The sequence below is a fragment of the Pinus tabuliformis genome, chromosome Q, assembly GCF_031772625.1.
Source record: "Pinus tabuliformis cultivar Carrire ecotype Pingquan chromosome Q, CPIR1, whole genome shotgun sequence".
Lineage (NCBI taxonomy): Eukaryota > Viridiplantae > Streptophyta > Pinopsida > Pinales > Pinaceae > Pinus > Pinus tabuliformis.
Genome location: NC_142296.1, coordinates 1,103,457,292 through 1,103,469,448, shown reverse-complemented (window position 1 = coordinate 1,103,469,448; position 12,157 = coordinate 1,103,457,292). Strand labels below are relative to the sequence as shown.

Here is a 12,157-nt window from a genome sequence, read left to right as displayed (position 1 = left end):
GTCTCCCTCTTAATCCCAACTTCTCTACAATAGTCATTGAATTCATTTGATTCATATTCGGTCCCATTGTCGGTCCTCAATATTTTGATCTTTTTTCCTGTTTGATTTTCCAACAAGCTTTGAAAGCACGGAACCATTTGAATGCTTCATCCTTCTTCAAGAAATAGATCCATGTTTTGCGAGAGAAGTCATCCACAAAGATAGCATAATATAAGTATCCTCCTAATGATGTTACGAGCAACATACCAGATAGGTCAGAATGGACCAGTTGAAGAATATCAGAAGTTTGACTTTCGCTTGAGGGGAATGGTCCCTTTGTAAGTTTCCCAGCCACACAACCTTGACAAACACCTTCATGATCATGTTGAAATCGGGCATACATGTGACCATCTTCCTTACCCCAAGTAAGGCTTTGTAATGAAGGTGGAAAAATCTTTGATGCCATAATTCAGATTGAAGAGAAGTATTACAAGTCATAGATCCCAAGGACTTCCTCCAACTTGATAGAGACCTTCAACCCTAAATCCAAGTCTAAATGCATCTTTCAGGTTCCTTTGTCAAAGATGTACCTTTCCATCAATGAATGCTACCTTGAAGCCTTTATCTTCCATCGTAGAAATAGATACCAAGTTCTTCTTCAAATCGGGCACATACAATACTTCTTGTAGATGAATGGTTTGACCTTGATTCAAGTGAAGAGTGATGATACCTATTCCTTTCACGGGATAGGTGGCATTATCTCCAAGTATGATTTGCAAGTTAGTCTTCTTTTCAACCAAATTTGAGAGGGCCTCTTTGTACCCAGTGAAGTGCCTTGAGGCTCCATTATCAATCAACCAATGATCCAATGTATCCGGAGGAGAGGCAGTAGATAAAGCGGAAATAAAATAAAATTCATTTTGTTTTTCTACAACATTACTTTCCTCATACCTGGAATTTCTTGATCTTTTGCGAGCACGACCATTTCCATATCGAGCAACGGGAGCATTCCTTTTTCCTTTATTGTTGAACTTATTGTTCCTTTGAATTTCATTTCCTTTGTAGTTGTTGTTGTCATCATCCCTTGGAGTATCCTTCTTGTGAGGGCACTCTCTAGTATAGTGGCTAAACTTGTTGCAACTGAAGCATCTTCCTTTTCTTCCTTCTTTGAATCCTAACTTAAATCCTTGACCTTGTCTTCTTGGACCAACATTGTTCTTCCTTTTAGCATGAGCAAAGAAAGTGGTAGGATTATTTCCATTTGAGGGCTTATCTCTTTCCGTCATCCTTATTTCTTCCTGAGTGCATCTAGCCAATAATTCATCAAAACCCATAATTATGTCATTGTTGAGGATGGTGGTGTTAAACACATCCCATTCTCTTGTAAGACCTCCAAGTGCAATAAGAGTGAGCTTCCTATCACCAACAACTTCTCCAATAGATAGGAGATCATTCTTGATTTCGGTAATCCTCATGAAGTAGGATTGAATGGACTCTCTTGTCTCTATCTTGATGTCTCTCAACTTGTTCTTGAGAAAGAGGACTTGATTTGCATTGTTTACTTTGAACATCCCAACCAACTTGTCATACATCTTCTTAAATGTTTCCAAATCAGAAATATAGGCAACCAAAGGCTTGTAAATGGAATCTACAATAATTTTCTTAGCTTTGACCTCACCTTTCCTGTATTTTGTTTTTGCAACAGTGGGTGCATTTGAAGGAGGCTCCACCACTATTCCTTTGACATAGTCCATAGCATCATTCTCTTCCAAAGTCAAACCCAAAGACATCTTCCATGCATGATAGTCAGATTTGTCCTTAAGCTTGTCCTTAGATTTGAAGTATGATGTAGTTGTCATTGAGGCTAGCTCCAAATATTTTTTTCCAACAACTTTCCTTAGTGATTTATTTTCTCACTTTTGCTTGGGCTTTGTCTTCACCTGGGCTCTGACACCATGTTAATTTTAGATAACAATGGTACGTTCTATGGTTATCACAATTCACTTCAGTGTTCCTTTAGCAGTCCAATAACAATTTCCAATTATTTCCAATAGCAATCACATTAACCATTAATCACATTGATAGTGAATGTAGATAGAACATAAAACAAATGCAGAAGACAAGCTAAGACAAGAGGACACTAGATTTGGCGGATGCCAGGGAAAAACCTCAATGTGGGAAAAACCCTTTGATCAAATCTTTTTATTATTATTCAATAGTTCAACAAAGAGAGAGTACAAAAGTCAAATAGGCTAACCCAATACAAAGTCAAATTACCCTTGTCAAATTCTGCAGTCAATTGCAGTCAAACTTCAACCCTAACCAGAAAGTAAACTTTAGTCAAAACAACAGTAAAACACCTCCTTGAAGCTTGGTCAAAGGCAGTCAATTCAGCCTCCAACAGTGGTCAAAATCAACCCAAAACAATCACAAAAACTCTGGTCAAACTCGGTCAACCTGCGGTTAGTTCTGTAGTCAATGCAGGTCAAACAACTCCAAAATCCTCTATTTATGTGCCAACCAATGTGGCCTAAAGAAACTGAAATTTTTCCCTCAAAACCACAGTCAAAATAGGTTAAAATTCCTTGGGTCAACGTTGGTCTTGAAGTCTCAAATTTGGCCTGTAATTTTCTGCCCAGAAAATCATCCTCCTTGCCACACGTGTGAGAGAGAGAGAGGCTGCCCAAGCTATACGAGCCAATCTAATGAAGAGAGAGAGAAGAATGTGTGAGTGATGGATGTCCAAATGAGGTTTGAGGTCTCTTCGATTTATACACTTCGTTGTGGATGAAGAGACACATCCATTGGGCTTCTTGAGCCTACATTAAGCTGAGGCTAACCTGAACAATTTTCATGTGTGGTCATAAATTCAAAATCATACTTTTGCTTCTCCGAATGAAATGATCTTTATATCAATCTTGGTCCTCACGAAAAGTTGGTCCTTGTTGCCAATTTTAACATTATAAGATCCCACAGATTTCGCATTAGCCTCAAGACTCTTATAGTATTCATTTACTTCCACAATGAGAATAGATTTTGAAATTCGTGTGAATCACATGTAACTTATGCTCCATAGACATCGTCTTGGTCAAAGATTTATCATACAACTTGGCCACAGAAATATAAGGCAAAATTTGTCCTTCAAAGAGCGAGGTAGGTATGATAATTGAGGTACTTCAAATTTTGGTCTTATAACTTTGTCCTTTTTGAAAGTGAGAGAGAGAGAGCTGCTACAAGAATATCTTCGAGGATTTCTTTAAGTGAGTGAGAGTCGCTTTAAGAAAATGAGTGAGTGAGTGACGTATTGAAGAGAATGATCTCAAGCTTCCTTCCTTAGCTTTGGTAGGGAGAGAGAATTGCTACAAGAGTGTCTTCAAGTATGCCAAGAAGTTGTGATCTTCAAGTTGCCTTCCTTCACCTTAGCTCTGATACCATGTTGAAATTTGGATGCATGATAGAATTTCAATGATCCAAGTGCCAAGTCAGCCCTCCTTATGTCTGTTCACAAGATTGATCATAAATCTGTCCATAAGATTGCTCACAAGTTGCCACATATCACTGTATAGAGATGTCAACAAGGTGCCACCTATCAGTTCTCAATACGATGCAAACTCTGTTCTCTGCTCCAGCCTTTGCATGCCACATAGGTTCATATGTCACAGAGATTTGTACAGAGATCATATTTCAGACTTGTATGCCATAAAGATCATACTTCAAACTTGCCGTAGAGATTCATATACTTGCTGCCTCCGACCATACCTCAGGAGATGAGAATTGTCCTTGCATAAGATCAGAGGGAAATTAAATGTTTGATGAAGACGAATTCGTTAATTTTTAGGGCTAGATTGTTCTCCATTGTAGATAATTGCATTTTCAACCTTTTTCATTATTTACATATTACGTTTACCCCATAACATCATTACCAATTATGTAGAGAGAACAATAACATCAACAATGCAACAGAACAGTAAAAAACAGTAGAAGAAAACCATACACAATAGGAACACTAGGATTTAGGTCAAAGACCATGGCAATTCCATACAAGGGGGAAAACCCAACCAGATTCTTCTTCTATTAGAGATTCATCAAATGTTCAGCAGAGATACAAAGTACAATAGGATGAGATACATTAATGACATCATGCCTCCTAGGGCTAATCTGATTTAATTCACAACTTCGTTTGTGAATGGAACCAAACAAGTCCAAGAGAGTGTTGCAAATTTGATGTTTTATGCAAAAACATTTACTTATTATGAAACTTCTTTCTGCTGCAATACCAGTTAAGCAATTGTAAATAGAACATAAACAATATAGATCAAAAGAAGACAACCAAGAACACAATGAGATACAGAGAATTTAGGTCCAATGACCAAGGAAAAACCCAACCAAATTCTTCTATTAGAAATTAATTGTTCATCAAAGAAACAAAATACAATGAGATATCAAGAGAATGAGTAAGTTCACCCAAATTTGAAATAGTTGTAGCAAGAAGATCTCTAATAGCAACAACTGATGCAAACATTGTATCACTTTGCCTCACCATGTTTTACTCTTACTCCCCAAGTCTCTCTCTCTCTCTCTAGTCTCTCCAACTCTTTCTTCCACAAGTTCAAATTCTCCTTTCACAATGCTCAAGTGAGTAGAGAGGATATACGACACACACACACACACACACACATATATATATATATATATATGAGGCGCAAGGAGTTCGAGTCATAAAGGAGGAGTAACTCGCATGCCTTGAGGGATAGTTACATATGCCAATTTAGGGAGAGGAGGTATGCATGCCTTGTAACTCATGCCATAAAGTAGAGAGAGGGGTACGCATGCCTTTAAGGAGAAAGTATAACATATGCATAACATATGCATTGAAGAGTGTGTAAGAGGAATCTTTTATGACGAGTATTTAATGTGCGTAAGGGAGTGGAAGAAGAGTGCAACAAATCCATTAAAAGAGAGAGAGTAACACATCATTGAGTGAGTGAGAGAGGTACTAGTGCCATCAATGAGAGAGAGAGAGAGGTGCAAAGTGGCATGATTGAGTGCCTAGTAGGAAAGGAGACATGAATTTCTATTTTGATAATAATATTATAATATCACAAGGATAATAATATTAATATTAATATTAATGATAATATTGATGATTAAGTAAAAGTTGAACAATTAAAATTGATTAAGGATAAGTTAAGTGATTTTCCATTATCTATACTTGATTGCTAATTGAAGCAAGGTGATTTACTATTTTTGGAAAGCCATGTTTGAAATGATAGACATGACTTTCTATTTTTATAGTCACTATAGAATAGTCGGAAATGAGATTTTATTCAAGGAAATTCATCGCTTAGCTACCAATTTGCAACAGAGAGCTGCTATCATATAGCTGCCACATACAATACCACATCTGCCATAGAGACATTGTCACATCTATCATCCATCATGTTATCACTGTCATCAAGAGTATGCCATCATTAAGGTCATTGTCATAACCATATTGGACATTGTCATATCAAGATCACTGTTATGCATCATTCATCATGCCATTGTCATCATGTATCATAAGCAAGGTCACTGTCACTATGTAACATAAGCAAGGTCATTGTCACATGTATCATAAGAGCAAGGTCACTGTATCACGATTACTGTCGCATATATTTGAGTCATTGATTAGTACACATTAGCAAAACCCTAACTGAAGAGGGTTATTAGAATTGTTTCCTCCATTGAGTATATCACTGCACTACAACCTACAAGATTTTGCATCATTAGAGAATAGGGTCTCCTACACGTCAACAAAGATAAGGATCTTCTACTTAGAGATATTAACCAGTCGCAAAGATTAGTGATGCATATAAGAGATCAACGAGTCATGCCATAAAGATCAATGAGCCATACCACAAAGATCAACGAGCCACATAAAGAAATGCAAGCCTCATAAAACAAAAACAATGCGAGCCATAGGAATTACCATACAAAGAATACCTTGAACAGAGATCACAAAGATTATACACAGTGAGCCATAGAAATGAGCTATCAAATTGCGAGTCACTGTAATTCGAACCACAGAGGTATAGAAATCAAGCAACAAAGCTATATACATATGCGCCACTCAGAGATTAATAACGAGCCTAATAGAGATTGATACGAACCATAGAGATTAATAACAATCCTTGGAAATCCATACAACCCATAGGGAACCAATGGAGCCTCATCACAGAGAAAGATGAGTCCATAACACAGTGAAAAATGTGAGTCCATAACACAGTGAAAAATGCGAGTCCATAAAAGAGAGAAGAATGCGAGCTTTAGTGAAACATGTACGAGCCACTGAGATGTGAATCATATCACAAGGGAATGCGAGCCTTCACAAGGTAAGAATTCGAGCCAGAAATTGCTTGCCATAGAGATACGAAATTGCTTTCCACTAACATACGAATTGAGCCACAGTCAAAGATCAACAAGCCATATACAAAGATCAATGAACCATATACAAAGATCAACGAACCATATACAGAAATCAACAAACCACAGAGAAGTCCTAATTTTTGCCATGCCAAATGAGGAGGAATTATTGCCAAAATATAGTTGATTCTCCATGAAGGGTCACGACTATTGGGGCTAGCCGACATGAATTGGAGGGAACCATAAATTCAAATTTTGCTCATAATAAAATATATTTTGTCACATGCCTTTAATGAAGTCATGTCCTATGTTAATGGAAGGAGTGCCAAACCAATTTGATCATATTAATAATAATATTTCTCTTTGTTCAATTGAATTCTTCCTTTGACAAATTTAAATTCTCTTGGGGTAGATTGGGTTCATATCGGGAAATTCGTCCCATAGCTGCCCCAATTTTCATTGACTATATTTGTAGTTGTTCGTTCATTCATAGGGACACAACCCCTGGGCAGGCTGACTTGTCTTCCTAAGGGCCAACTTGTTCAACTTGGAGACACTAAAAAAACTCAATTTTCTTTTCTTATAAATGTTCAAATGGGACATGATACAAATAAATTTTCTTTTGACAAAAGAGATAAAATACATTTATGAAGACCGAACCTAGTTACAACTTCAACACGCTGATCACTTCCTTCTTTCCCTTTATCTCTTCAATTGGTTGCTGTAAAGGGTGTTTAGTGTCCCATGAGACAATGACTTCTAGATCAGTGAGGCCTTGTACTTATTCTAGACCTACAAGTAGACATGTCCCCACCAGCGTCTCAAGTGGGCTTTGTTTCCATCCAGTATCACATTTCCTTGTCCCCTCTGTCCAAGTTCCTCTTTGGAAGAGTTATCAGACAACAAACTGCCTCCTCTGTGATCGACTGTTTTGTTGGGGAATAATCTTATTTTTCCACTCCTCGTTCTACTTCTATCTTTGATGTGTCTTGAGATGTGCCCTCATTCCCACTATTTATCTAGGGATGGGTATCCTTTTTTATGTTGATGTTAGCATATTATGTTTGACATGGGTATTGCATATGTACTATGTTCAGTTACTATGGTTTCTCTTTTACGTTTTTGTTTTTTTTTTGTAGATTAGTGATAGGAGTTGCTTTTGCACTCCTGCTTTACACTTCATTGGATTGTACGTTTGAGTCTATTGGTCATTCATTCAACATTAATAAAATTAGCTTATCTTCTTTCTCTCCGGAGAAGAAAGAAATAGGAAAAAGGATAACAGAATCTAAAAGAAAAAAAAGCAAAAGTGAATCTGTACATAAAAGTTTATATAAATCCTATGTTTTCTTGTTGAAAATTGGTAGCTTATATTTGAGATGTTGGTAATTCTTGGAGTTAGCATGCTTCATTCTAATAGTTGGAAGAGAAGGCTTGCATCATACTGAGGAGGAAAACTGATGGATTTGTCTACTTTATGACTTCAGAATGCAGATTTTCACAGTAGGCTATAGTATACTGGATTGCATATTGGCTGTGTGTATTGTAGAAAATATTTTTCCATGATATTAAGATATACTATCAAAAGTTTAATGAAAACATCTATTAACAATTTTTTATAAGAATGACAGATCTAAGTTCTATGTCTTTTCAATTATGCATTATTGAGTCGATATATGGAGGTTTCTCAAAGTCTACCTCCATATTGTTGAATAACCAGTTAATGATTTTAAAGCTTACTCTTATCTTAATTTGGGTACAGAGCCCGGCTATTATGAAGATGGTAACTTTGGTATAAGATTGGAAAATGTGCTGATAATTAAGGAAGCTGATACGAATTTTAACTTTGGCGGAAAGGGATACTTGGCATTCGAGCACATAACTTGGGTAAGCATTTGAGTTTATTATCTTAAACATGATTCAGATTGATACTAATGTTTTGGTTGATTCTGAGCATTGTGTCAAATGGGTCCAAATCATTGCATCTATAATGAAGCATGTCTTCAGATTTTGGGACCTTTGACCAGAGGACTGTATTTGTTAAATATTAACATATAGGCCTCTAGTGTAAAAACAGAGGTCATATATGACTGTATTTGTATTTTCAATTAGAGGAATGGATGCAGTAACCAGCTTATCTTCCTTATTAGAGACAATTTTTATATATTTTCTTTAATCATCTTGTTACATTCTGGAAAAATGGTTTGATTAGGTGAACAGTGCCTAACTTCAAAAGATATTCAAGCAAACCAATTAAGACCCAATTAAAACACCTTTAGATCATTGAGGATAAATGCAATTTAGGGAAAATTTTATTTATCATGGAAGAAATTAATGGTGTAACCCAAAAGGTTTTATGAGCATAGTTTCATCCCCTCAAATGGGCATATGCTTTAATATATATGCAATAGGAATTTGGCTGAGAGTCAGTTAATCAACCACATCAATGTTGAATTTTTCCCAGCTTCTTAAGAGGTATAAATAGGCAGCGGCAGGATGAAAATTGCTCCGTATAAACTAGTAAATACTTGACTATATATTGTTTGTCCATTTTATTGTTGCTTAGTGCATATCCTCACTGCAGGTAAGAACACATGCTTGCTTGAAAAATTGATGAGATCCCAATAGAGCACTAAGCTCCCTAACCTTTTATGAGGGTAAGAAAATTCATATGCCCTCATTGTAACTAGCATAGTATTGTCAGGACTTATGTCCACAAATATAATAAATAAAGTTGTCAAGTGGGTGTAGCTCGGGTGGTAGGTAGGAGTCGCTCTTATCCTCCCCACCGAGGCTCCAGTCCCTCCAAGATTGACATGCTCGCTCCTTGGGATTAATTTCTACATGAAAGATAACCGACTCACCTAGACTCTGGTGAGTTTTCCATGGATGTAGCTAGTATTGATCTCCAGTACAGTGAACCACATGAATATATATATATATATATATATATATATAAAGTCAAATATTTATTGGCATAGGTGAAAACGATGGGGCAAATATTTAAAAGTGCAGATATGGTGATGTTTGAGCATCAATTTACTATAATTCTGGATATAAGTATCCCTTAATTTTCTCCATCATGGTTAATCTTTTGGACTTCATTTTTTCCAGTATTGCATAATTTTTTTCGAACCGCTGAATTTATAATATATCTTCTGAAAAATAAAGTGTAACAAATCAAAGTTTGAAAGGACTAAAAACTCAACTAAACATTTATTCATTAAATAGAGAATTCTGAGCACTAACAGCCTTCCCATTTCTATAGCCTCTTAAGATCGGGAGACATGAGAGTTTGGAGATATTCTGCTGTCCCTTTCAGCTAAACAAGATTGGTCCCAATGCATTAGCACTCTCTTGAACTTCAAAAACTAAGTAACTTAACCATGGCTAACTCGATTGGTTCAAATTACATTGTTTCCTTTCTACTAGCATTAACTTGATCATGTTTATACCCCAAGATATGTACTAGTCAGATTCTTAAAGGTTGCGTAGGTTAAAATTCTTGTTGCCAAAATTTTTACAGCTACATGATTCATCTAATAATCCCTTTTGATGGTCTTAATTATAAGATTCACATTCCCCTATATTTCCATTTTTTTTGTCTCTTATTATGTAAGACTTCAAAACCATAAAATGCTTTGAACTTCGATTTATTGTTTGATGCACACATTAAACCTTCTTTTTAGCCTAACCGAACTACCTCTGTAGCATCTCAAAGATCATCCACCCCTTACTTCTAGGATTCCTCTTGGTTGCTCCATCCATGATCAATCAAAGAATAAAGAAGCCTTTTGGAATCTTGTCTACCCCAGGTGGTGTTAGAATCCCAAAATTTGAAAACAATCACTTACTGTTGCCCTTGAGGTACAAGAACACTCCATTTTTTTTATCATGTCAATAGAAACTCTTATAACCAAGTCTTTGCTCAAGTTGAATATAAACTCAATTGGGGGATAATCTTCTCTTCAAATATTCCCTTGTTATGAGTAGTGTTCCACGGGGACATGCCCCCCAACGTGTGGGGGACGCACTTCCTCGCTCCCCCATGCTCCCGGGACAAGGAAACTCACAAAATTTTCCCACTGCCACTACTCGACATTCTCCATCTGCAATTTGTTGTGCTTCAGATTTACCGTCAGCCAAGGGCCTGAGACATCTGGACTTGTTGGATTGGAGTCGCGATTTTCATTTTGTGACTTGGAGCCACCGAATTGGAGTTAAGATTTATTATTTAGTACTTTTTGAGAAGTTTACTAGTATTTCACTGCTTTCTACATTTACTTTTAGTTTAGTATTCTATGGCTATTTGAGACTTCAACATAATGTCATTGTCATATGATGAATTTACTTTCGATATGCATTGTGTAATTTAAATTGTCAAATGATTAATTTAATTTAGATGTACCTTGCATAATACTAATGCCCATTGCCAAATGATGAATTTAGATGGAACATTGCATAATGTCAAATGATGGATTCAATTAAGTAATTTACTTTTAGATTTACAATTTTACATTGATGATTGCAAAAATGTCAAATGATAATTATCATTCATAATAGTCTAATACGAAATGGTGATCATATTTAGGTGTACATTTCATAATTATTAAGATTTATTATTTACTAACTTAGTTATTGACATATTGTTGGGATTTTATTTTTTATTTTTATATATTATTTTTTTGATAATTTTATAATTTTTATGACTCTGACGTCCCCTCGTTTCCCTGAAATTTCCCAAATTTCGGGGTTGCTTATATACATCCCCATTGTGTGTATCCCCGCTCCCACGTTTCCCTCTCCCGGAAACTCGGTGGAACATTGGTTATGAGCCATCCATTTTGAATTGAATACAAATTTTGGTAAAGGTCTATTAGAGCATCTTTAACAAGTTAATTTGTGTGAAGCTAGTACCAACAACCTGCAAGCCTATTATAGGAGGTGCCAGGAACTTACTTGGCAAGCGCTGAGACATTTTGGAGATACATCCCATCAATGATTATTTGGGAGTCCCACTCAAGCAGGATAGCTACCCCTCGAGTTTGGTATTGGAGTTGGAGTATCTGTGATTTCTGTCAATGTTTCGAATATACTACTGGAGGCTTATCTTCAGGACATAAGAGGATATAGTGCAGAGATGACAAATTAGGCTTTTCCATTGAAGGATCATGTTTAGGATATAAGAGCATTGAGGGCAAACATGGCAAATTAGATTTTAGCTAGAATTAGTGCTTTCTTCAAGGATGTAGACTCTCTTGGGTTTGGGGCCAAGGAAAATATGTTGGCACTACAAGAGATATAAGTCTTGCATTGTCATGATATCAAATGTGCAAAGGATTTCTTGCATCTGTATGTCATTATATGCCTGGAGGGCGATTTGTACAATTGGGACTACCTACTAAATGAGTCAAATACAATACTTGATGACCACTAGGAGACTGGATGTCCCTGAAGAGAACATCCTGATTAATGTGGACGCCCTATTTCTCAGTTGGATACAAACGTTGGTATCCCACGCTCCAACGACTTATTACACAGAAAGAAGTTTGGTGCTTGTCTTCACAAACCTTAAGGCTTATTTTCAGAGCTAATCGAATTTGAGGAATCAATAGATGATAATGATTGTTACAATCCTATGAAGAACCAAACAATCGCCTGTTCAACATCTTGCACCTACAGTCAAGGGAACCTCGTATATTATTTATCTTGCATTTTCATCTGGTTAGAATTTTTGTTGAGCAACTTCTCCAGATCAATTACTTATAGTGAGGAT

The 12,157-nt window shown here is 36.4% G+C and overlaps 1 protein-coding gene across 1 annotated transcript in view; it reads left to right on the top strand.

Moving 5' to 3' along the window:
- APP1 (aminopeptidase P1) overlaps nt 1-12,157 on the top strand; it is a 256,238-nt gene that overhangs the window by 233,296 nt on the left and 10,785 nt on the right. The window contains exon 15 of the mRNA XM_089385818.1: nt 8,144-8,268. Within this exon, the coding sequence (XP_089241944.1) occupies nt 8,144-8,268 (125 nt within the window). The remainder of the gene's footprint in view (nt 1-8,143; nt 8,269-12,157) is intronic.